The sequence below is a fragment of the Cyanistes caeruleus genome, chromosome 3, assembly GCF_971803275.1.
Source record: "Cyanistes caeruleus chromosome 3, bCyaCae1.hap1.1, whole genome shotgun sequence".
Lineage (NCBI taxonomy): Eukaryota > Metazoa > Chordata > Aves > Passeriformes > Paridae > Cyanistes > Cyanistes caeruleus.
In genome coordinates this window covers 40,115,910-40,143,039 of record NC_141703.1, presented here as the reverse complement: position 1 = coordinate 40,143,039, position 27,130 = coordinate 40,115,910, and the positions used below count along the sequence as shown (strand labels likewise).

Here is a 27,130-nt window from a genome sequence, read left to right as displayed (position 1 = left end):
TGCATCGTCCTGAGGAGCAGCATGGGGACTCTCCAATGACATGTCAGGTCACCTGGTAGCAGCTCAGGGTTGCTGGGCATCCTGCTTGAGAGCTGGGGGCTGTGGCATGCTGGTGTCCAAGGCAGTCACTTGCTTCTGGTGTACGTCAGGTCTGCCATTCTCAGTAGTACACCAGTGGATCCCTTATTATGTCAGGGACTTGTGACATCATACTGATGACCTTTTCCATATGGTGAGACTATTCCAAACAATGGGCCTTTTCCAATTCACGTTTAATTCACTACAACTCTCAGGTGAAGCTCTGAGGCTCCTTTGGCCAGGTGAGTTGCTGTAGGAAGCCAGTGGAGTCAGTTTCATAGCACTCGACTCCCATTTTCTTTCTGACCTAGTCAACCAGGCTCCTCAATGCCAAGGCATAACTTCTGCTCCTTTTTGATGCCACATAACTGATTCTATGGCTTTTCCTGAGGTGCATTAAGATTCCTGGTGTGTTGCTGAGGGAACCATTGCCGGCACACCAGTCTGTTGTGTGGTCCTTGCTGGGCTTATGGGCATCCCATCAGCAAAGACCTCTCCCTGTTACTTGCTATTTCTTTTCTGACGAGATGGTGGAGGATATGTACTGTGGACACTGGAGGATGAAGTCTCTGTGCTGAGCCACAGTGCCTTTCCTTTACAGGCCATTTAGAGAGAAATAAGGTGTCTCGGGGCTTGAGTGTCAGTTCTGCAGTTACCCTTGCCTGCCTTATCACTGCAAAGTGGTGTTTCCAAAGCAAGGAATTTAATCTCAGTCTTGTTCATATGAGCAAGCTTTCATTAAAGTCAGCATATGTCTGCTTGAAGGTTTTTATGGGAATTGGAAACAAGGTGGGGAAAGGGATATGTCAGGAAATGGTGCTGTGCCGTACCCATCTTCTTGTTCCGTGTTCTGCTGTTCTGCTACACCACTGTTGCCTTTTCTCTCGCCAGCTGCCCTGCAGCCAAACAACTTACCTCTCTTTGCTGGGATTAATTCTGGAATGGCTACTTTTGTCTGCTCTTGAGATATTGAGAAAATTTGAAGAAAACTGCCTCTTATCAAGCTCTTATCTTCTTTTACAGTTCAGTCAAGTTAAATTTAATGTATGTTGTTTACCAGCAAAAATCTGTGTCACCTTGACTTACTGTGTGGTCCAGCCTGCAATTCACACATTTCTCCTCTGTCTTCCAAAAAAACACTCAATCCTTGAGATGAGCAGGTGTGTTAAAGCTGCCCAGCCAGCAGTTAACTATGTGTAATGCTCTATCCTGAGACTCTTTGAAGGTTTTAGACATTTTTTTCTATACTGCCAGAATCAGTGAATATGTTGACTTCTCTGGCTGGGCAGAGTTGGAGGGCTTAAATCACTGTCTGCTTCTGAAAGCCATCTTGAGTCCCATGGCAGGCTGCCTCCAGTCCTCCCACGGGGGGGCTGCCTTTGTTGCAGCCCTGCACAGGGCAGCTTCACGCCACGTGAAGACTCTCACCACCCATGTAATAGAAATCAGACATCTGAGGAATTTCATCTGAAAAGGTTATGCTTCCCTCCACTTCCTTTATGTTCACTCTGTTGGGTTTTTCCCTTATACTACTACCTGTTGGCTGTCTTTCATTCTGTGGAAGTTGTCTGTGTACATTAGAGTGAAGATTTATTTCAAGGATTGTCCACAGTTGCTTGTGATGTACTGCTGGTCAATGCTGGTAGCCAAACACGAAGCTCAGGTAAAAATAACTGGTTGATTTTGAGTGCCAGTAGAGGGGGGAGAATGAGAAAAGAAAAACAAAAGGAGCTACATAATTGGAGAAGAAATAATCTCTTTTGCCCTATTATTCTCAAATTATTTTCAAGGCAGTAAACACAGAAATAAAATAAATTGATATTAAACTGTTGTCTCTTTGAGTTTTCTTCTTATTTGTTAGAATAATCTTGAGGATGTTTGTCAAACAACTTAGAATTTCGTAAATGGTTTGGGGTTTTTTTGGCATCTGCAATATCTGCAATATCTGCCTGATTTCTTTGTCTTCTAAGCAATTTAATATTGAGTACACTTCCCTTGATATTGCAAGGCAAATTATTAAACCATTCTCTATAGCTATGCTCAACATTTGTTTGAAAGAGCATCTTGAGAGACTCAGAGCTCTTTGTGCATTGCAAATGTGCTCTTCAATAGAACATTTTGTCTTTTTCCATTTAAATAAATATCTCCTATTAAGTCTTTAGCGGTAAGAATCTTACATCATTTAGACATTCCATCTTTTTGTAAGGCTTCCATTTTTGTTCAGTATTTTTCTATTTTTTCTGTCAGTTACAGGCAGTTCTTGTTCTCCACTTTTATGAATAAAATGATCAATTTTATTTTAGTTTAGTTTAGTTTCTTACAAAAAATTGAAGTCATTAAAAGAGTAGCTAATGGGTTTTCTTAGCTTGTTGGAAACAGACTGAATTCACCTGAGAATTTTTTTCCTTCTTTCTTTTCTACCTTAAAGTAGGAAAGTGAATTTACCTTCTACTTTTTCTTGAAACGGAAGTGTGTAGGTGCATATAAATATGTATGCACACTCACTAACTTTGGTGGGTGGACTTGCAAGGTGGCTTTAAAAATACAGAACTAAGTTCTCAGCAATGTTTTAAAGTCGTTTTTAAGTTGTTTTTGTTGGTAGCTCTTGTCTGGTTTTTTGGTTTTTTTGCCAGGAAAACAGATCCAAGGCCGAACCATTTCAAGTGTAATATAAGAGATGCTTGTGTTGTTTTGAAATACATTTTTTCCTTTAGGTCTTTGTGTTTGTAAGGTGTATGGCAAATAGTAAGGCTGAGGTATTTGAACTCACCATCAAAAGCTTAATATTTCTATTAGTAGTACAGTTTGGTCTTTTTGAATTATTTTTCAATTTCACAAATAGTTCAAGATAAGGGATCTTATTCTGATCTCCATTTCTTTCTACAAAATTATATAAAATTCTACTTAGCCTGAAAAATTGTGTTTTCATATGCATACGTGTTTTCAAGGCAATGTACTCTAGATGCAAAATTATGCAAAATGAAAAAAATATTGAATTTTTTTAGTATGCCTTAGGGCAGAAATAAAATGCTACATTACATTTTTTAAAATCTCTGACTAGTCATTCTTAAGGCTTAACTAAATCCCCTAAGTCCTTGGACATATGCATAACTTTATGAGCATGTGTAGTCCTACAGATTGTGTGAGGTGGTGCATATTCACAGCAAGTGCAAAGGGAATACTTTAATGGGGCTGTAGTGTCTGGTTTTTTACTTCCTGAGTGAAGCTAGGAAGCAGATTGGCCTGCATAGGAAAATTCATGGATTGTGATGTAAGATGGAAATGCTTTTTAATTCAGTCCAAACTGAAGTCTGAGGGTTTTTTGTGAGTGTTGAAATTACTGTTGGTGATTGAACTCTCTTGTACTAAAATATGTAGGGAAATGCATGCATTCAAATCCTGTAGAATGAAAGGAATCATCCCTCTCTGTATGAATACTTGGTGTTTTCTTTAGTGTCTTGGGGCTTTTTTCCTTTTTGATATTTCTGCATCTGAAAAATAACTTTTGAATTGGATGTTTTGGGCTCGTGGAGTTAGTGTTGCTGTCTATGCATAGGAGCAGAAGCTTAAGTGTCTCAAAATACTCACCCTCCTATTGACTGGGTCTGCTTTTAGCCTCAGGGAGCACAGGATTATCACAATTGAAAAGTTCCTGGTTTATGAAATACTGAAATTTTTTAATTGATTGGGTGAGGCCACGCATGTTCCCAACCAGAATTTGCTGAGAGGCTGCTGAGGAGGAATCCCAAAGGATAAAAAGCCAGTTTTTGCTCTTGACAGGAACTCTTCCAAAGAGGTATTTATGGCTTAGGTACCACCCCAGCTGCTGACACTGCTGTCTTTGTGGCTATTCTTGCTATGTGCTGCCACCACCCTGGACAGTGACCTGTGCTAGCTCCCACTCTGCTGGGGTTTGAACAGTGTGTAATATCCTCAGCAGGCAATGTTTAGCTAAGCAGCATGCCCACAGCTGCAAAGGCATTACTGTTTTAAAATGTGTTCTGATCTTCACAGGTATGTGCAAGGCGTGCAGAAAATTGCAAAAGTTTTTTTTTTCAGTTGGGAGGGGTAGTTGTGGCATCAGGTGATTATTACTTTTTTTAAAATTTGTGTGTGTCTTTTCTAACTCCAGCAAATGTTTAGATCTCATGGCGTCTATCTGGAAACCAGAAAATCTTTTTTCCCTTCATAGTACCAGTTGCTCAGATGCCTTCTAAAACCATTTATGTTTGGAAGTCATATACGTCTCTTCTTTTCCCTTTAGACTGCATATTTAATCTTGAGACAATTTCATCTGCATTTTAGGTTTAGCCTGTTTTCTTAAGGAAACGGGTTTTGCATAAATGCACTGTCCATGTTTTTGCCAGCATCAGCCTCTCACCCTAATAACTTCTGAACAATGTAGCCAACTTCAAGCAAAGTTGCTAGAAGCAGACATCTCAAAGACATATCTCAAAATTCTTACTGGTTATGCAAAAATCTGTGTCTGGGTGGAAGAGAGATTCGGAGTTTTCCCCTATTAAGGAAAGGGCAGGAGCGGGCACTAAGCCGCTCCCAAGTGTGGTCTGCCAGCAGCGTGCATGTCTTGGCCGGCTCCTGAGGACACACACGGCCCCAGAGAGTTATAATTATCCTGTGAGTTGTTTCCTGGGCTATAGTTAGAAGAGATGGGAGGGTGCTGTGGGGAAGAGGGAAGGAGGGAAGTGGGGTACGGTAGGAAGGTGGGAAGTTACGGAGAACAGAGCTGAGTAGGGGGGGAGCTGGAAGCACCCTGGGGAGTGAGGTTTGGAACAAGGGACAGACGTCTGCAAGGCAGCAGGCCTCCTGCTTTCTGCTTCTCATTGGATAACCAGTTTTTTAAAGGTGTGTCAGATGTTAGGCTATACTGTGAGCTGGGGGAGTCATGCTCTGTTATTTCCCACTACTAGCATCAATAAATTGCCTGAAGTACCGTGCATGAACAAAATAATTCTGGAAGCTTTAGTTGATTATTGCCTTAAGAGGTAGAAGAAACAGTGTTTTGCCATTTTTTTTTTCCCAAACATACTGCTTTTATGAAATATAATTTTAATAAGTAAAAGTATACTCATTATTATACATAAGCAATTCCCAAGCTTGAATTAATTATTGGTATTGTTACTATTAGAGTAAAATACTGAAAGAAGTTGTGAATTTATGAAATATTCAAAGACAGGAAATGGATCCTTAGGGTGTTAACATTCAAAGTTATGGGGTGTTACTTCTACATTCACCTCATTTTGCTCATTTTAAATTTAAAATTCTAAGCACCTATCGAGGTTTTTAATATACTCTAGTCTGTGGGCTGTCTTGTGGCATTGATCTTAAACAAACTACCTATTGTTTTTAGTGGGAAAAATCTCTTGATTAAAAAAAAATAAAATAAAAAAGCCAATGGTGTGACATGGCTTGTTAAGGGATGTGTTTTTGAAATTAAGCCAGTCAGGTAGCAGCTCCTGAGACCATTGCCCCTGCAGAAGTGGAGCCTCTCTTTGCTGGGCCCTAGTGTTGGGCACTGAAGTCCTTTGAGTTCCCAGCTCCTCGATGCACCCTTTCCCTCTCCCAGTGCTTTGCTAGAATGAAACCTGTTGGACAGCCTGACACAAGCCACAACATGATCTATCTGGATAATTAGCAGTAGAAAAGTAGTTTTTCTGTTAAAAATTTCTATTACCTGCCTGAAGTGTGGTGTTGGGCAGCAGGCTGGACAGCTGTAGAGGACAAAGGCAGAGAAATAAAGGCCAGAGTTTATTAACAGTAATAATAACAGAGTAACAGACTGCTGGGGGTATAATCTGATGTCTGTTCATTGTTCCTATCCATTGCAGATAAGGAGACAGCTCATTGAAAGTGATTTTTTTGCGTGAACTCCCATGGGAAGTGCACAACCACTTATGATGTGCTTGTTGATAACCTTCACTTCTTGGGTGACAGGAGTTTCTAGGGACCCAGTTTCAAACCAATTTGTCTGTGCCCTCAGTTTCAGAACTCAGACTCATATCTGGGAACAGGTTAAAAGTTGTAAGAAGCAATTACTTTTCCCTGCTGCCTGCCTTATCCTGCTGAGTTTGTGCCATCCTGTGCCAGAGGGTCTGAATGTCTGTGGAACAGCTGCTAAACTACTGTGGTTTTCAGATGAAGCAAGCCTTGCTCCAGAGGCTTGATATTGATGTGCCTGAAAGTTAAAGTACTTGATTTTGTCTCTGCATTTGTGATGATATGGCCTTCTAGCATAGCAGTTTTTTACAAAGTAGACTCTTTGATGGTGACCCAACCAATATGTTGAATACGCCTGCATGTTGTGTACAGTTGCCTGTTCTGCTTTTTGGTTGGTATGGGCTGTCATGTCAACTGGACTTCACATTTGACTTTTTAATAAACAAAAAATTTCAGGATCAATATAATTTCATTTGACTGAGATGATACTACGAGTTTGAATTTTTGTTTGTGCAGTGAGTAGTAGCTGGGAAATGGAGCATTTGGAGAAAAAGGAATGAAAAATTCCTTATAGGTGTTTTCCTGCTGCCGTTGTAGGTCCAAAACGTAAAAAAAGCCGGTCTCAGAATTTATTTGATTTTGGTAGAGAGGGCAGATTAATTTACTCACTATTTTCAGTGCTCATTCCACTGCAGTTTATTTTGGGTCATTTAATTTCAACAAGGCTTGATCTGTTTAGAGGGCATTCTATAGCAGTGTGGTGGGACCACACAGCTCTTTTATAGTATGTATGTTCATTGCTAACCGGGAGCTCAAAAAACTGGTAAACGATGCACAGACATGAATAACTTCGGAGAGGACAGTACATTTTTGTATGGTTGGATTATTTTGAAAGTTTTCAGAAACAACCAATCTTTTGTGCACTGTGGGTTCCTTTGCAGAGCTAGAAGTGATGAAGTGTGCTTTCAGAGGTAAGACTGGAGGTCTGGCTGAAAGCACTCTTCACGTTTAAGGTAATTCAGAAGCCACTGGGCATGAAAGTTGCTCTCAGTCCTTGTTTAAGGAACATTTTTGATTCTAGAGGTTGATATTTCCATCAGATTCAGGAGTTTGATATGATTTTGCTGTTTTAGTTTTTAGATTTGCTGTAGGAGCCATTCATATACAAAATAGGGTAAGGTAAAATAGATCTCAATTGAAAATGTCTAAATCAGTTGGCCTCATCAGCCAACAAAAAAACACATGCTCATTGTCTGTGCTGAATCTGCTCCAGTTTAGCCTTATGATGGTAAAGGCCACATTCCTCCCCAAATGAAAGAGACAGCTTTCTTTTGTGTCCATCAAATCATGACTGTTTATGGTTCTGCTCATGCCAGCTGACAAAGTAATGTTCCTTTTGTGTAATTCATTAAATCAGGTAGCATTAGTGATTCTCTCAACAGAAGGAGGGCATGATGTCCTGAAAGTGGCTGCATCTGTATTAGGAGGTTAAAAAAGCACTGAGACCATTGTTCCTTAGTGTTGAGACCATTACTTTTTCTTAAATTTTTAGTTTTCTTGCATTTTCTGTCTTTGTCTGTTTAGCATACTCCCAGCAGCAGCCAGAGGCAGTTCAGGAAAGGCCCATTCTCAATAGTTTAATAGTGTGGAAATAGCTGTTTGCGTTCCCATCAGCCTCGACACAGGAGAAGCTTCCTGAACATGTTTAACTCACCCCTGAACAGCTAGTTATGACATCCTTGTAGCAAATTAGATGCAGAATCCACACTGTTTTGGCATCTAAGTCAAAAGCATAGCAATAACACTAGTTTTGGGACATTTGAAGCCTGTTGAAAGTTTTGTAGCAGTGTATGTGTGTGCATACACAGAGTCAGTGTATGTTTGTACTGTGTGATATTCCTGCATAGGGATCTGGATGCTTTCTTGACTCTAGAAGGATATTCCTGCTTGTGTACAAATAGTAAAGCCCTAATATGGTAAATGGGAAGTTTACAAAGCACATCTTAAAAACATCTCAATTTGGAAACAACTTACACAAGTTGAGTGTATCCAATGCAGTTTGACTAATACTTTAGGCCCTCTAGTCACAGCTCTTAAAATTCTATGTTTGTTTGTGAGCCGTGTCATCAAGGAGCTTCTGATCTCAGCAAGCCCTGCCCTGCAGCTGCACAACCTCCTGGTGCACCCTACAACTTCCTTTCTGGGGGAAAATATATCAGTGCCGCTCTTCCTCTGTTTGGGGTCAGCTTGTACCTCCATCTCCTCTAAACCAAACCTCCTCAAGATGACAGCCCACCTATATTTTTATTGTCTCTTATTATCTATAACTGTCTAAAAACTCCTGCTTTTATGTTGATTGGAGCTGTCCTTTTGCTGTATACCTTCAGATTTAGATCCATGCACTGCTTCTAAATTTAGGCTGTAAAAGTACCACCTTTACTTCTGTTCTTTTATACTTGAATAGAAATAGTTCAAAGTTGTGCTGATGTAATAAAAATAGGAGGCTGGAAGGCAGTGAACTGGAATAGGGATGAATGTATGAGAGAACACAAGCAGAGAGTGGCAAGTCTAGATCCTCACTGCCATGATCACACAATTATTTTTAATATGATATACTTAAAAGCTGCATTTCTCTTAAAGAAGGTTTCAATTTGTTATTCATCATGAGATGTCATTTAATAAAAAACTTTTATGTTATGATAACACCAGATACTCTAGCCAGGATGTCATGAGGGGCAGTTCAGCCAGTCTGGACAGTTCTAAGATTATTAATTGTATAATAGTGATCTGTACTTAACAATGAAAATGCTGATTCACAGCCTTTCTCTTTTTTTTTTCTGTGGCTAATGGCCTTAATGAGAGGTGGTGGGCTGAGGCAGAGCTCAAGGCCATCAGCTCCTCACAGCCCTCTACACAGTTCCCAGGAAACACCTTGTGTTTCATTATTTCTTGATTAGTTTATGATGTAATATTTTGCACAAAGGCATTAAAATATCATCAAAAGCAGCCAACTGATTAGTGTGACTTCTTTTTCCAGGGTCGTTGTACAAGGGAGAACTGCAAGTACCTTCATCCACCAACACATTTAAAAACTCAACTGGAAATCAATGGCAGGAACAACTTAATTCAACAAAAAACTGCAGCAGCAATGCTTGCCCAGCAAATGCAGTTCATGTTTCCAGGGACACCACTACAGCCAGTGGTAAGTATGTTTCTCTGATGGTCTTAATGGTAAGTAAAGGTGAAGACTCTATTGACCTGCAAAAATTCTCTAAACAGTATCAATAAAAATAGTCCTTGTCTGTTTACTTTAGGAGTGGGCAAGATTCTAGAGATGTGCTCCCTTCTATTTTCATTTCAAGATGTAATGGAGTGTTGCTGTGGTCTTGATTTATTTTTCTTTTATCCCATAATAATTTGCATCTTTTTTCTCTTTTTCCCCCCCTTAATGCATTTCATGTCATGTTTAAAGATTTTTACCTGTAATCCTTCTGGAGGTGAAAATTTGTATAATAATAATTTGCTAGTAAGTAAATTGAGTAGGAGCACAAAGTTTCTCAGGAGTCTATGGGTTTCAATGACTTCAAATATTATTTAATCCCAGTACCAGAAACAAAGGTTAATGGGTAGCAATTTTTCACTCTGTTGAAGTCTGAAATGACCAAGGATAGGACAGAGAATTGGTGGTGCATGCACTTCACGAACTCAGTGCTTTGTCTCGAGGTGATGCATACGGTGCCTGGGACACTTCATATCCAGGAGGTGATGTGGAACTAGAGTCTGGCATGCATGAATAGCATCTTTGGAAATGCAGTTGCTCTGGGCAGTCCTTGCAGTTGGGCTCCTTAGTGTAGCATGTTTCCAAAGCATGGTTTGGCAGGTAATCTGAATTAAACTTTTCACACATGGCTGCTAATGATGTTTTTTCAATCTAAATTCCTAGTGTAAAGCATCCCACTGGGGTGGGATTTTTTTCTCTAACCTGAGGCATCTGGAGGTTGGCATCAACTTCTGCAGTGAGTTTCCAAGGTCTGTTTTTAGTTTATCAGAAGACATAGGCACTCCTAATTACTATTTGCTTGGCTTGTTCCAGACATCAGCATTTGGATTGGATGATTTAGTTTTCAAAGTGCCTTTGTCTTTCCTTGGGCTACCACAGAAGTTGAGTGTAGGTATCTCAGAAGAAGACATCTGCATTTGGTCACTGGAAGCTCACCCCAGATGCCTTTTTCAATAATGCCTTTTTATACTTGAAACATCTGCTGTCAGGTGGGATTGGGAATAGAGTGTCAGGACTCAGAGAATTTCTGGTACATGTTCATCAAATTATATCTGGTGATCTTGGCCTCCAATGTGTCTTGATATTTCTTGGGGATTTACTGCTCAAGTTTTCATCAGAAAAAGTTTTGATAAAGTAATAGATTCCACCACTTATATTATGAGAAAAATTGAAGTGGCAAAATTATACTTTTTTCTTTTTGTCCATTTCATCATTTGAACTTTACAACTTCTTTGACGTAATGTCTTCTGTACTGATTGCTGTGATAAAAATGCCAGATCTGTCTCACATAAATTGCCAGATTAAGATGACTCAGCCTTGACCAAATGGATAAAAAGCAAAAAAAAAAAAATTCACAGAAGTTATTTGATGATTTATTCTTAAAATTATATCTGACACAAAGCTGTTATTTATATTTCACATAACATATACTGTCTTCAACATAGTTGAACCATTGTTTCATATAAATGTTCATTATTATGCTCTTCAGAATTTAGCTCATGTTTGACATATAAACTGGATTGCTTGATTTCAAGCAGATTTGATCATTGATTAAAACTCAGCATAATACACTTCTAAGGGCAGTTAGATGCCATTTCTGTATACTTGGTTATCCTGATTAATCTCTATGCTCAGTGCATTTTATTGGTACTAAGTCACATCCATTTATAATTTAGTAATTGGTTCTAAAGACAAAAAAATCCAAAGAAAACCAAACACAAACCAAAACTAAAAAAACTGCCTCCTAGCTCCTGTGTTTTCTCATGTGTATTTTCTACCTACTTTATGTCATGCTGGCCATCTTAACAAGAAAGACACTTCTCCCTTTGCTAAAGTGTTTTGAAATCTTAGTGTTGTGCTGTTGTGTTCTGAGCTGCTGGCTTATTTGGGAACCTAATTTCTGACAGAGCTAATCGGAGACGTGTCCTGTTTTTTCGCATAGTTTTTCTTAATTCACAATTACAGCTTTGCTCTCTGGGGTACTCAGCTCTGCAGAACTAAAGCACTTTCCAGGTCTGAGCATGGGCTGACCATGGTAATGTTCTTCCTCTACCCCCTGTGGAGCTGGTGGTAACAAACCCCCTATTCTGCCTCATCACGGCTGTTTTAGCATCATACAAACGCTCTTTCTTCTGGTCATGACTTCACTGACTCACTGTAGGAAGGAACAAAACAAGATTTTTAGACCCGTATCATTCCCTCCAATCAAAGTTTTTCATATGATGGACTAATCTAAGCCTGAATAATCCCTTTCTAAATATTGTGTCCAGCTGAGATTATAATATTTATTCTGCTTGCCACTGGTGACAGCTGAGCATACAAACGTTTGTGAAGGTGAGTTTTTTCAGTGTATGAGACACAGTAACATATAATTGCAGGAAGTGGCAAAATACAGTATGCAAACATACTGGAAGTTATATGCCAAAGAGCTCATTATATGTACTCTTATTAGAAATATGGCTTTAATATAGTTAATAACGCTTTAGCTATGAAATCTGAATACTTTGAAAAACAGCCTTTTTTTCCCAAGGAAAACAGGTATTGAGAAAAAGCAATAAAGTCTGTATTATTTCTACATTTAGATGTGTAAATAAGCCTGCAATGTAAACTGGACCTCCACACAGATTCAGGTTCAAAGTAGGACTTCCTTTGCATCAGCAGACTCTTTTCCAATAATAGAGTTACAAAGGTGGTTCTTGTGCTGATGGAATGTGTTACACGATTAAAAGAAAAGAGGATGTTGTGTGTTTTGCCAGCTGTTTAAAGTTTTTTTCATTAAGAAAATGAATCAGTGCCAGAAAGAACAGCAAGCAAAAGACAATGAGCAAGCTATTGATTAAGGGGCTTTTTTTTTCATCTTGGTGTGTGTTTTCCTTTTTCAGCCCACATTTCCAGTGGGTCCCACAATAGGAACGAACACGGCTATTAGCTTTGCTCCTTACCTAACGCCAGTAACACCAGGAGTTGGCTTAGTCCCGACTGAGATCCTACCCACGCCGCCTGTCATTGTTCCTGGAAGTCCACCGGTTTCAGTCCCCAGTTCAACTGCTACCCAGAAACTCCTCAGGACTGATAAACTGGAGGTACTGTAGACTCCACTGTGACTATAAGTGCATGCTCTGTTAGGCTGTGTGAGAGATCCTGGAGGGTGTAATTGTTGTTTTAGAAGCAAAGCTTAAATTTAGTTGCTACAGATAAAAAAACTTGTAACCAGGCAGGATTTCTGCACTTGCAGCCAGTGGTAATTAAATACTGTTATTTTTAAGGTAATGGTTTTGCTTATATTTAATACACAGACATCAACATGAGTTTTCATTTTATTTAAAGTTCATCATCTCAAGAAATCTCAGGTATATGTGCCTCTAATGCCATCCCTTGATGAAATATCTAACAAGCACATTTTTTATTTCAGTAATAATTGCCTTGGTTTTTCTGCACTGATAATAAGGGAATTTTATAGCTTTATGGATTGATATTAGGGGAATGGCTGCCAGTGCTGAAGGGACAAGCCCCCAGCTATGTGCAGAGCCTCCCAGCTGTTACTGGATCACTGTGTGGCTGGACTCAGTGGAATCTGTGATCTGAGTACACAAGGAAGCCAAATGGTTCTTGCAGAAATTAATGTCTTTTCCCAAAAGCCTAAGCACCAGTGTCTAGAGCACATTTCTTCTTAGGAAAATCAGTGTGTTCATTCTGCCCATTTTTGAAAATTATTTTTAAGTAGGCCGTCAATTTTGTTTGTAGACTCCATAAAAAATACAGTGCATCTGTATTTTCCCTGGGTTTCAGCAAGAGGAACTCCTTCCTTACCCGTCAACCTGCAAGAGTACAAAGTGTAGTCAGAGACAAAATATTTTGTGATTTCCAGCTAGTTTTGCAGCAATTACATGAGTAAGTATCATCCTTCCCATCTGCTTTCTAAACAGGAGAAAGGAAAGGTATTTGGGAGTGCTTCTGTTGCGTGTTAAGTTTATTCAGTACCAGAGAGCTACCTGAGGAGCCAAGAGCATAAGGGTAAAATAGGTGCACTCCATTCACCCACCAAAAGATGAAGGGTTTATTAAATTGAAGTTGCTGTAAAACTTGAACAGGGGAAGGGGGCAGGTCTGTCTTTTGGGGGCGTGGGACACTCCTTGCCCTGTTCACGTTGCCCCGAGCTGTGCCCCTGCAACACATGTTGTTTTGCACGTAGGTGTGCAGGGAGTTCCAGCGGGGGAACTGCGCGCGTGGAGAGACTGATTGCCGCTTTGCGCATCCGGCAGACAGCACAATGATTGACACAAACGACAACACCGTAACCGTGTGTATGGATTACATAAAAGGTCGTTGCATGAGGGAGAAATGCAAGTATTTTCACCCTCCTGCACATTTGCAGGCCAAAATCAAAGCGGCGCAACACCAAGCCAACCAGGCTGCAGTGGCAGCCCAGGCAGCTGCGGCAGCTGCGACTGTGATGGTAAGTGCTGGCATGTATGGCTGCCTTTTTTTTGATGGCTATTTTGCTTTGATTTAATGCTGTTTGCTTATACTTTCTTTTATCTTTTGCCTCTTTTTAAATTCTTTTGAATTTTTCTTCTTTTTTATTTTGGTGAAAGATAAGAATTTATAAAATTAGTACTATTGCTTGATGGGAGGAAGCACTTACTTTTCTTTATGCCCTTATTTTAATGCTGTATTTCTATCCAAGACAGTGAAGCAAATGACACTCTATACCACTTCTGTTCTCTGCCTTAATTATATGTAAATTTTCCCCAAGTATTTCCAAACAGAAACAAAACTGATAAGCTTCAGTGTTCCCAGGAAAACAGGGACACATATGCTGTTTTAGCTCTTTGACAGCAGATATACATGTGGAAATTTGGAAGAAAAGCAAAGAGAGAATGTTTGCTTCAGAGATCAGTAGTTGAGCAGAAATCTGCGTCGAGATTTAGCACAGTCCACCTTAGAAATGAGACAACCAGCCAGCCACCTTGGTCTCACTGTACTGGTAGTGCAGAAAAACCAGGACACTTACCTGATCTACCATTAGTGCCTGCCTGAGGATGAGAAAGAACTGCCTTCTAGAGATCTACAACTATCTCCAATGACTAAAAAGTGTTGCCTGTATCTTTTTTGAACTTTGGTTAAATACACTTCATGCCTAGAGACTTCTTGACTTTACTGCTGTTACGGGCCAGTTACTTGAATCATGAGGTTTTAAAGTAGTGAACTATAATGGGAATCATTAGGAAAGAAACATTGTGGCTACAATCAGAATAAAAGAGAGTGAGAGCTTTTATTTTCAGATATTTTAACCTCTTACTTAAAACTGTTCAGACAAGACAGCTCACCCCTTCATCAGGATTGGATTCCTCTTACAGTTGCTACCAGGAAAGTTGATGAATTTACAGTGGTATTGATAAAGTTAAATAAATTGAACATGCAGGATCTGACTTAAGAGACAAAACTGCTGGCAGTAAATCAAAGAATCATTGTCCTCATTGCTGGCAGTGGACGAATAATTAAGCAGATGTGGTTTGTGGACTTGTGGGCAGTGCATACAATAGTTACAGACAATACAGTTATTCTCTGGTTAAAAAGCCTACCAGAAACACAATACAGTACAGTACATAACTACCCCAAGCTATTGTATTTAACGAATTAGAAAAGACCAGACTTTTTTGAAGGACAAAGGGTAAGTTATGTAAGAAAGTAAACCACTGAATGGAATATTTCTTAAGTTTTAATATTCTTCCTCTAATAGTATCCACAGCCTGTGTTTCAAATTGGATGATTTTTAGTTAAAGCTTCCTGTGCTTGCAGAAATTGAATACCATCTGGAAATTAAAGCAGAGAAGATTGGGTTTTTATTCTGATTAGCTTCTGTTGTGCAATATTTATTGTTCATTTAGAGAATGTAATATTTCTAGGCACTATACTAAATAAGAAAGGAGAGAGATGAGGGGATTAATTTTTTTTTGCACTTTGGTAATGGTTGCAGATATATATCCTGTGGTTTTAAATAAGGCTTAATTAGAGTTGCATTAGTCTCAAAGCAAGATGAAGCATCTTTGGAAACACAGAATTGAAGTGTTAGCAGTCTAATGTCACAGGAGAAGGCAACAGGGTCCTGTAATTCAGGGGTAACATTTTACAGAGAAATATGTAAAAAATGTTCCAGCCCATTTCCCCTGCTTAAGCAGGGGAGCTAGAGGAGATTGCCCAGGATGTGCCTGCTTGGTTTACTAAAGTCTCTAAGGATGGAAATTCCATAACTTGAAAACGTGCTCCATACTTCCAGTAAAAATAAATGCCTTTTTTTTTATCGTACATTTAAATGGAATTTCTTTTATAGAAATTTGTTTCCATTGCCTCTTCTCCTGTCCCTGGGCACCACTGGCTCCATCTTTACCATGAAATCAGGTATTTGTATGCCCTGATGAGATTCCACTGTATGTTCTCCAGGCTGAATTCAGTCCCTTGATCATCCTTCAGGTCCTTTATGGGAGTGTTTTCTGGTACACCTGTATCTTTCTTGTACTGGGGTGCCCAGTCCTGGACAGAGTGCTCCATATGTGACCTCACCAGGGCTGAACAGAGGGGAAGAATCACTTCCCTCTATCTATTGATGATACTCATCCCAGTGCAGCCCAGTATGCCATCAGCTACCTTTGCTTATGAGGGTGCATTGCTGGCTTGGTGTCCACCAGGAATTTTAGGGTATTTTCTGCCAAGCCTTTGTGGCCCCCAGCGTGTACTGGTGCCCTTGTGATGTTCTTCCCCAAGTGCAGGTCTTGATATTTCTCTTTGTTGGACTTAGTAAAGTTCCTCTGTGCCCATTTCTCCAGACTTTCTAGGCCCTGTGAGCAGTAGCACATCTATCTTGTCCATCAGTTATCAACCACTCCTCCAAGTTTCACACCACTGGTGACTGGCCTCCAGCTGGGCTCTGTGTTCCTGGTCACATCCCTCTGAGCCTGGCACGTGAGACAATTGTCAGTCCACCTCCCTGTTTCCCATTTAGCCCATGATAAATAAATTTGTCTGTGAGGATGAAATGGCATTAAAATCAAGAGAAGCAACATCCAATGCTCTCCCTTCACCTAGTCTTATCCTAGAAGGATGTCAGGCTGGTTAAGCACAATTTCCCTGTCATAAATCTAGGCTGACTACTTCCCATCATTGTCTTGGCTTTCATGTGTTTGCAGATGGTTTTCAGGAGGATTTGCTCAGTTGCTTTCCCAGGGACTGAGGTGAGGCTGACCAACCTGTCAGTCCTCAGGCCTCCGTTCCTGCCCTTTTTGAAGATAGGAGTGTCATTTACTTTCTTGCAGTCTTTGGGAATTTCCCCCAGTCACAGGGATCTTTCAAAGATAATTAAGAGTAACCTTGCAGTGATATTGGCCAGCTCCCTCAGCACCCAGGGTGCATTCTTTTACTTCCTATGGGTTTGTGTACATACTTGTTTAAATGTTCCCTAGCCTGATCATCCTCCTCCAAGGGAAAATCTTTTTCACTTCAGACTTTCCCACTGGTCTCCCACTGGCTTGAAGACTAGTCTTGCCAGTAAAGACTGAGATAGAAAGGATTTTCAGAACCTCAGCCTGCTCCATGTCCCGTGTCACCAGGTTGCCTGCCCCATTCAGCTGTGGAAACACATTTTCTCTAGTCTTCCTTTTGTTGGTGAGAAGCCCTTCTGGTTGTCTTTCACATCCCTTGCCAGATTCAACTCCAGGTGATCTTTAACTCTCCTAACATATCCCTGCAGGCACACAGGGCTGTGTCCCTGTTTCTTCTGAGCCATCTGTCCCTGCTCCCACCTCTTGTGGGCTTTCCTTCTTTTGTTTGAGTTTAGTCAGGAGCTCCTTGCACATTCATGAAGGCCACTGCTGAGTGCTTCTTGTTTGTATTCCAGGAAACATTAGAGCATACCAATGTGCTGTATGGCAGGCAAATACTGTGCCTTGGATGTTTGATCATTTTTAACATTATCTTCATTTCCTTTTTGTATCCTCTTCCTCTCCAGCCTGTAGCTATTGATTCATTGGTTGTTAGTTATGTAGATCAAATATTGAGAAGGAGATAATCTGATGGAACAGAAAGAGGCAAAGGAGGTTTTACTATCAGGATGAAATAAAAGAAAATATTAATGTAGGAGAGAAAAATGAGCAGTTTGAAATCTTGAAAAGAATGGGAGACTACATGGAAGATGGAAGCAGGGTTGATGAGTATGTTTAGGAACAGATCAAGCCTTCAGGTTGGTAAGACTGAGACTGAACTGGGGAATATGAGGGGAAAACCAGAAGAAAGCTTCAAAGTAGGAAGGTGATGTTAAGAAGAGCATGGAGAAAAATTGGAGAAAGGCAATACAAGCAGAGAGATAATAAGTTAACAAGTGAGACTAGATAAGATCTGTATTTGTATAAAAAAGGTGATTAACTGAAACACTTTACTCTTAGCGATGTAGATTTGAACTTGTGGAGTTCATCGTTGCATAATGCTGAACTCAGTTGTACTGCATCGCCTCTGTGTAGGCTTCCCTCTGTGGTGGAGGCAGAGTGGCTCTGAGGCTGTGCCCCAGGCAGTGGAGTGATGTCCTCTGCAGTGGTACCTGGACAGTGCCCTGCTTAGACAGAAGTCTGTCCAGATCCCCACTTCAGACTAGGTGTTTCTTGTTGTGTCTGGGCTGTGGGCCCAGAGAGATGAGCAGATCCTGTAGATCAGGGTGTGTAATCCAGAAAAGTGCTAAAGAAGAGATGAGGAGGATGTTGAGAAGACTCATGCAACAGAGACAGGAACAAGGAATAAGTAAAATGGGGACTGTCCTGCAAAATACCCTGTTGGCACCTGATAAACTTATGACCGCAAGGTGTTTGCGTGTGCCTTGTCTTCTTCCCCCGCCCTCAACTTTTGTTCCCTATTTCCACATACTGATTTCAAGGTAAACATAATCTGCATATTCTAAAAAGAGCTAAATATCAGCCTGTGTTTAAAAAACAAAAGTAAAAATTTCAATTTCTAAGTAAATTTTCCTTTCCTTTCTGAAAATTTGTAAGAATTATTTACACTATAAAACTTGGAAAGTAATATTTGAGAATTTTTTTTACAGAATGCTGTCATATCAGCCCTAAGTTTGAATTTACTTTGAAAGAATACATAAATGTATATGCCTTTGAACTATGCCTAAATACTTTCTTTTGAAAAATTAATAATGCTGGACTAATGTCATAACTCATATGTTAATGTTGGCTTATGAACTGGGAGCCTGATTTTACTCCCTGCTCCTGAAGCTAATACTGAAGGTTATAGCAAAATTTAGAAAGTATGTTTTCGATTCTGAAAGATCTTTTTCCCTCTCAATGTAATGTGGTAAGTTACAAGATAAAAAAAAAAAAAATCTACAAATATGACCCAGCTGTAGGAGAAAAGAAAAGGAATTAATGATAAGTTAGTGTAACTGGACATACTATGTACTCTGTTTTGTATTGGCAAAGGAGAACCTCTCTCATTCTGACCACTGAATGATCCACTTCTCTAAATTAAAAAACGCTCACCTTGTAAGCACTGATATCAATAGCTTTTGTAATGCATTACAACTTACACTAGTGTTTTGTATCTGAAAATGTAGCCTCCCAAATCAATTTTCCCACTTCAAAATGTGACTGAACTAACTTATCAGGAATTCCAATAGGTGTATCCTTAAAACTTTCTGCATCTCTGTGAAGTGTTTATATGATGCTTAATAGTGTCTGCAAGCTGCTGTTTTACTCAACTTTCCTGAATTTCAAACATCTATATTTTACTCTCTTATATGCTTTTAACTAAGGTATAGTAGATGCATTTTTGCTTCGGTACTAATTCAAAATGTAATATTCATTTCTTTAGAAGACATTTTTGTTGTTGTGCATGCCTAGTGTTTTGTATGTTGTATATTGCATTCAGAATATTTTTTTCCTTCTCACCTATCCACAAATGCAATGCCGTTCCCATGACGCACCTCTGCTTGCTGTTTACCTGTATGTTAATTCGCTTGACTCCCATTGGCCCACTGCCATCATGTGCTCGCTGCCTGTTATTAAAAGACTCAGTCGACTGCCAAAGCAATGAAGCGACCTCTCGAAGCAACTGTAGACCTGGTACTTTGACCTTTCACCTTTTGCTTTGCATGTAGCTTTTTTTTTTTTTTTTTTTTTTTTGGTTCTGTTTATTTTATTAGATTTTTTTTTTTTTTTCCTTCAGAGAAGCAACTAATGAAATTTGTATCGCTTTACTTTTAAAACATCAACCGGAAATTATTTCACATACTCGTTAATTTACCAGAAGCTATATTTATCCATCTCATTCTCATACGTAATAGACTGCAGACGATTTAGTTTGGTTCCTAACACAGTTTCATCTTTTTTAAATCTCTCATGAAAAGTCGAATTGAGATAAAACTGCTTTTGTAATTGAAAACGCGTAACGTAATCCATTAATCTGTATAATAATAGGAAACGATATTTAAATTTAAAAATAAAAGAAAATACTTGGCAATGAAACACAAGTGGTTTTTTCTCCCTGTAATATTTGAAAACCTACTTAAAGGCAATGCCATTTTCGTTGCTTTAAAGCAAACGTTTCTTTTCAGTAGTTGTGCTGCTACAGTTCTAGGTTAATAGTACCATGCTTTTGCTACCAATAACAAAATTTCACTCATTTTACATTGCTGTGCTTTGAGTTAATATGCATGGCGAGGCATCTTTAGCTGCTTTTAAAAATAGTAAGTTTTTGTATTTATGTATATGTTATGGACAAGGTCTTAAAAATGGCGCCATTTTAACTAACTTTCTTATTTGCAGGCCTTTCCTCCTGGTGTTCTTCACCCTTTACCAAAGAGACAAGCACTTGAAAAAAGCAATGGTGCCAGTGCCGTTTTCAATCCCAGTGTCTTGCACTATCAACAGGCTCTTGCCAATGCTCAGTTGCAGCAACATGCAGCGTTTATCCCAACAGGTATGTTGTATCCACATGGAACCGGTTTTGTGTCCCTGAGGTAGCCTCTGTGTCAGGCAGTTGCACTTAACAGAAGGTTTTATTATGCTCCCTGCCCCACTTGAGGTGAAGTCTGCACAGATGATTGCACATTATTTTAATTCCTCTTGCAAAGGACATGAATTCAAGCAGAAATTTCAACACGCCGTTAAAGCTGCTTTTTTGCACATTCATAGCCTTGCTCATCGTTCTCCAGAGTTTGCCCCTTTTTGCCTTCTGTAAATTGGTCAGATTTTTACTCATATCTGTTTCCACTAACAAAAATGCTGGAAAAGCATCGTGTTTCAGAGATGCACAGAATCCTCCTGCTCCCTCTTGCAGCTGTGGGGATTTCCCCAGCCCCACACGAGCACCCTGAGAAAGGGAACACCAGCCATAAACTTCCAGTCAATACCTGCGTGGAAGCACAGCGTGGCAAAACACATTGCTCCCCACGGCTGCACTAAAGGGCTTTCAGGCATCAGATGCATTTTCCTGGTTTTGGAGCACCACCAGAACTTTTCCTAGCATTTGTGGCTCATAGCTGGGGTTATAATTCTTTACAGGGATGATCTAAAGATGAGTGAATGTAATTTACATTTCAGTGCTCAGAGCTCTGTGAAAATCAGAGCATTCAGAGGTGGCTTGACCTGTACCCTGGCTTGGTAGCAGGGCTTCTCTTTAACTCTGCGAGAGAAGGGATGTGCTGGGTGCTCGTGCGAGCAGTAGCAACACAACCCTCTAAATTGTGTCAGTCACCCCCACTCGAACTTCCCAAAGGAGAACATCCCTCCTAAGGAATTCTGTGATTTCATTCATAATTAACAAATTACGTATTTTAGTGTCAGGGTGTTCTCGAGTGTGAACTTCAGAATAGTTTAAAACTACGTGTTTGCAAATGTGCTCGACATTTCAGCAGTGTTATTTTAGTTTATAGAAATAATGTCAGTTAAACAAGGAATGAAAGGCAACACATGATCATTTCCCAATCTATCAGCATTCCCATATGTTTTTAAAGATAAAAAACAAACACAGATGGCTTTGACTTCATGGAATTTTTCTATAAGGCCTCAGTAACAACCTTGGAGCCTGCCCCCGTATTTGTAATAGTAAGTAATAGCATTGCCTTATTTTTAGCACATTGGTGCACCAGAATATCTGTGGCAGAAAACACACTGACATTTATGGGAGTGTTTGAAAAAAAATAAATAAATGGTGAGACTGCCTATTTGGACATGAATGGAAGACTGCCCTGTGCTTACAGAACATACAGAAATGTCCACTAATTTATTTTGCATTCAAACTATGAGAATGTGTACCATGATAGGTAGTTTTCCTTCTTAAGCACTCCCTTTCAGGGCTTATTCCTCTCATTTGCAATTGACAAGGACTTCAAATTAACTATGGAAAATACAGTAGTTTAAACCTTTTAGAGTGAAAAAGCATTTGGATATTTTCCAGACTTTTGGAATGTTCATGCTTCCTTAAGTAGCTCACTTTTTGTACTTTTTCTTGTCCATCCTTCTTTCCAGCTAATTGTTGCAATTCTAGTTTTAGCTGACAAATTTCTGGTGGTAGGAAGGGTGGATCTTGGAACCAAACCTTACGGGACAGGTTGTTGTCAAGCCCCAAAACAAGTGCATGAAAAAAAAAGAAGAAACAGAGGTATAAAATAGCAGATGGAGCCCAAGCCCCAGAGTAGAAAACCTTTCTTAAAGTCATGAACCTCCTGCTCTTTTCAAACACCATCAGCTCCAAGGAAGGATATTAAGGAGAGGAGTGGGGTATGGGAGGAGTTCAGGGAAGGGGAACACCCTCTGGAAGAGTGGGTGTCATGAGCTTTCCATTAAAGATGATACATCTGATATTCCCACATTTCCTGGGAAGGTTGGATTTGGTGGGTGTAAGGACTGTCATGCAACCCACATCTGAGGAGTGATGCATGACATTATCTGTTGGATTTTAAATGATTATGTGATATTTTCTAAACTGGTATAATTTTCAAATGTGTTCCTTGTGTGTGTGTGCGTGTGTGTTAAATTTTAAGACAAGTTTTGCTGCTGGAATATATATAAAACTTAATTGTTTTATATAACTTCTCTGCTTTCTTAACCACTGGCTCCCCTAATAAAAAGTGTGGGGCTTGACTTAGCATGGCTTACCTCTGAAGTTCTGCACTTTGTTTGTTTCACATCAGTTTGATTGCTTTGTCACCTTCTCCTTATTGTTTAGTGAACGACTTTAAAAACAGCAGATCTTTTCTCTCTTCCCATTGCTGTTTGTTAGTGTTTCTATAGCCTCTAGAGGAGGAACTTTGTGTATTCTCTGGGGACTGTTCTTGGGTAAGGTCATTCATAGTCACGCACGCAAGTCCTGCGATGGTCCGATACGGGGCTGCAGTAGTGATTCAGCAGGAATACATGGAGCATATTTGACTCTGTGTCAAATATGCACCTACCTGGCACTAGTCTCCTTATCTGCTTGCCTTCACCAGCTTGCTGTATGCACTGTACTGGAAATAGGCTAATCTCTTTCTTTCATTTGGCCTTTCCAGAAAAGTTAAAGGTGGGCTAGGCACCAAAGCCAAACTGCATGGCAGGTGAGCAGTCATCCCACAGCATCTCTGAGGTGTTCTGGGAGCCTTCTGCTGGAATGTTACACACTTTGAGGTGTTTAGCTTGGGACTTGTCAAAGTACTGTTTTCTTTGTGTTAAGAATGTGTACATTAACATTAAACACATAAAAATTTGGCGAATGTTGATCTGCACAACATTGAGCTGTCTGAATTATGCAATGAGTTGTAGAAGTCCCAAATACTGTGATCTTTAACCAAAGATGTTTTAATAAACAAAAACCTGTTGCTGCAATAGCACTAAGTCAAAGGATACTATTAATAAAATAAAAAAGTTTATGAAGTATCTTGAATATGTACAGAAACATGCCAAAATCCACACAGTACATATTAAAGGAGTTTAGTAAGAACACAATCACCTTTTTGTATTTAAGCAAAACTGTGAATGACCTTACAGTTTCATTTAACTAACTTACTTCTCTGTGGTTATGCTTGAATCTCACTTTGAATGTTAACTCTAAACAGCTAACCTGTTTCTTCCCTTTATCCACTTTTTTCACCTATCATTGCATGACACGCAGGGTCAGTTTTGTGCATGACACCCGCTACCAGTATTGGTAGGTTCCAAATTTCTTTATTGATCTCTTTTTTTTATACTGTATATGATGTATATTCACTTGTTTCAAAAATCCTAGGCGAGATTTAGCCACTGGCTAGAATTAAAGGTTCGCTTGTCCTTCTGGTTGACTTTGCAGAGTGTTTAGATTTGTAGATGAAAGCTGCAGTTTAGACATGATATCACCTGCTATAACAACTACACTGCAAAAGCATAATACCATGAATTCCAGTCTGCTTTTCAGTTTTCAAAGTTTTATTTCTCTTTATATTTTATATTGTCTAGTACTATAAAATCATAAAATACTGGAAAAAGCCAGCAAATTTCATCAGTGTTTTAAAGTTTCATAGTGGTGTGCCTATTTCTCCTTTGCTGTGTCTTAGAAAGTTTTATCAGCGTTTCCCAGACGTGCCTACTTTGATCCACAGAGGTTCTGTTGAGACTTGTGATCTGAATCTCACTCCTTCTTTAAATATATTTGCAGCTTGAAATTAACATTTTGGGCATGCAAAGTGGAAGTCCAATGCAACAGCCTCTGAGACAAAAAAGTAATCTTTCTCTGTTGCCCTATCCCAGTGATTTTATTCTTGGGTTTTGGGCCTACTCACATAAACAGTTAAAATATCAAGCCTTTAAAACATCAAATTAATAATTCCCCCATGAAGATGCTGATTAAAATTCATTCTTAAAATGAGCAAAAGCAGTGTCTTTCACAAAATCGATCTTGCTTTTTTAGATCAAAAAAAGTAGTATACATATCAGGATAATTATTATCATCACTCTCCTGATTTTTGCCTCAAGCAGATGGTAATTTAACTCTGATAAAGTTGAAGAGTTATGCAGTGCTAGTAGGAAAAAAACACATTAATTGGATTATAAAGGAAGACAGCGAGTATCTAGCTTACTTCAAAATGAAGATACATGAGAATAATTCATTTTTAATTGTGTTTAAAAATTAAGATGAACATTTAACAGTTTACTTCCCAGTATATACCACTGGGGTTTTTTAAGTTGGATTTTAATTTGGAGAGCTTTATAGCTGTACTGGGGGAAAACAAATTGTGCACGTAACAATCTGCAGGTAACGGGCTATTTTGGTAAAGGCCTCATTTGCACAAACAATCTTCTTCTTAGAGACAACACTTGCATTTTCAGTGGTCCTTACTCTTTTTTTTTTCTGGGAATCGCCGATTGTGTTGACAACCTTCCTTTAATTGTACTTGTAATAAGCTATTTTCCCTTTTTTTTTATTTCTCCGCCACGCTTTCTCGCTTTGCACTGTGATTGCATGCCATCTGCCGGTTTAACCCATGACGATGGCTTGCCGCTCTTGATATTCACCATGCCAAAAATACCACTTCTCTTACCATAATGCTGCACCCTCCTGTTCATTGCTTCCATGGTTCCCCTCCTGAAAGTACCCATGATGCACAACGCTACGGCCGCCACTGTCTCTGCAGCAACAACTCCTGCAACAAGTGTTCCCTTCGCCGCAACAGCCACAGCAAATCAGGTTTGCTCCTTTTAAAGCTTTCTTTCACAAGATCCTGAACTCTAAATGAGTGCTGAGATTTTTATTTTAATTTTTTTTAACAAAAAAAATTCTCACAGAGAATTTTTTTTTTTATTATTTCTGTGTTTACCCCATCAAATTTTACTTTTATTTTTAAGTCGTTTATAGCAAGTGTTTGTGGGACAGGTTGCACTTATTTAGAGTTAACATTTGTTGCAAATAATGATGTAGCTGTGTTTTGTGTTGCGATGTTTGTACCTAATTATTGTGTAATTAACCCAGCTGGAGTTAGAATCACCGTAGTACTGGACTACTTACAAAAGTCTATTATTAACTCCTAAGTTCAAAAGAAAGATCATCACAGGTTTCAAATGTTCAGGTGTGTTAATGTAGCCTTCTCCTTTAGGTGTGGAAGTGACTAATTTGTAAGCTTAGAAGCTGTCAAAAATCACAAGCAGGACAAGGCAACTGGGAAAAATATTGAAGGTTTTCTGTAAATATTAGTCATCAAAACAGCAATCAAGATATTTATGACTATGCCTGCTTTATATTTGAATGTGTATCTTTAACCTGGGAATTATATTTCCCTAAGGAAGAATGTTGATAGAAAGAATCCCAAGGGTTATGGTCTGAGGTAGGCTCGGAAAGATGATACTTCTCTTCTTCTGCAGTCTACATTACTGGGAGTTTTCATTTTGGTTAGGTTTTCCCTCCTCCTTTAGGACCTTGTTCCCAGAGAAGACATATCTGTTGCAGCCTGGAGTGTGTAGCTTTGACCTTTCTGTTGGAGCAATTCCCATCCTGATGTGCCAGGAGAGGAGTTTGCACAGCAGTTGGGTCATTCTGGCTTTTCTGGTTCTGGGACCATGCTCAGGCACTTCCACCTGAGATGTGCTTCCCCTCAGGTTCTGAGAGGTCAGATGGAAAAGGAAGCAAGCAGATTTGCTCACCAGAAGAAAGCAACGGGTTGTGTCCCCATTACCTTTCCTTGTGTTGCTCCTGGACAGACAGATAAGCTTGTGGCAGACTCTGTAGAAATGCTGTCCTGTTGGTTCCTTCCCCTCCACTTGCCAAGGACTTAGAGAGAAATCAGTGAAAATGTTTTGCTTAATAATATTATACTAACAGGTTTATTTTTTTTTACTAGCATTCCCAAAACTATTTAAGTGTCCCATGGAAAAATAGAAGTCTAGTGCAAGAGTTTATTTTTACTAATTTAGGAAAAATATACTACCTCTGAAATACATCCTACTTTCTTAAAGAAACACAAACCAGTCCACTTTTTTTTTTTTTTTTAAGGTTCTTTTGCCAACATTGTGATGTTTTTCCTTCTAGCATTTTCATCAAAAGAGGGTTGTTATTTTGTGCTTGCTTTTCTGAGAGCTAGCTTGTAAAAAATGCTTGGGAGAAGGATGAAAGTGCAGCAGGCAAAGGGTGAATTACATGGTCCTTCCCAGAACTGTCTACATCAGAAAATGCTTTGGTGGTATCCAGTGTAGTTTGGTGGTGACAGATGGACTTGAAGATGCTAAGGGACTAAGGGAAAAAAGGGATGATTTAGGGAGGGGTTCAGCCAGGGACCCTCTCCAGCACAGGAATGCAGCTTGGGCAGCTTTACCACCTGCGCTTCTGAGTGCCAGAGGGGGCAACTGTGGCTGAAGGTAGAATAAATACATGGATGCCCACACAAGGATCAGTAAGCAGGGTTTTTTTTGGTTTTGTTTTTTTTATTTTTTTTTTGTTAATGGGAACACTTTCATACAATTAACTAGTGCCACCAAGAAGACAGAGGTGTGCCTTAATGCTCTGTCTCATCTAGCAGGATGGTAGGCAAAGACCTTTCTTTCCCAGTGCAAATTTTGTTTGCATTGGAGGATTATAGCATCTCAAATTTAACAGGAGTTGTAGAAAGTGTCTGTATTTATCTAGTACATATATCTGTGTGTCTATACATACAGTTCCATGCTGAAATTAATGGATGGTTCCACAGGAGGATGGGTTTTCACTTGTTTGACTTTAGCCATTTGTAAGTTTGGCATCTAGTTCATCTGCTCTTCTGGAAGTCCATGTTAGGGCAGGGTAAATTGCCCTAGAGGGTCCTGCCTCTGTCCCTTGCCTGTGGAATGA

At 39.5% G+C, this 27,130-nt stretch overlaps 1 protein-coding gene across 25 annotated transcripts in view; it reads left to right on the top strand.

The window, feature by feature from the left end:
* The window catches only part of MBNL2 (muscleblind like splicing regulator 2), a 106,060-nt gene that overhangs the window by 63,216 nt on the left and 15,714 nt on the right, over window positions 1-27,130 (top strand). For 5 of the 25 annotated variants that reach the window (XM_086880851.1, XM_086880872.1, XM_086880853.1 and 2 more), the window contains 6 exons: window positions 9,071-9,235; window positions 12,196-12,396; window positions 13,506-13,769; window positions 19,375-19,428; window positions 20,131-20,284; window positions 23,456-23,491. In XM_086880851.1, the coding sequence (XP_086736977.1) occupies window positions 9,071-9,235; window positions 12,196-12,396; window positions 13,506-13,769; window positions 19,375-19,428; window positions 20,131-20,284; window positions 23,456-23,491 (874 nt within the window). Of the gene's footprint in view, window positions 1-9,070; window positions 9,236-12,195; window positions 12,397-13,505; window positions 13,770-19,374; window positions 19,429-20,130; window positions 20,285-23,455; window positions 23,492-24,908; window positions 25,004-27,130 lie in introns of all 25 variants that reach the window. The other 20 variants (XM_086880863.1, XM_086880871.1, XM_086880864.1 and 17 more) reach the window with 7 other exon arrangements.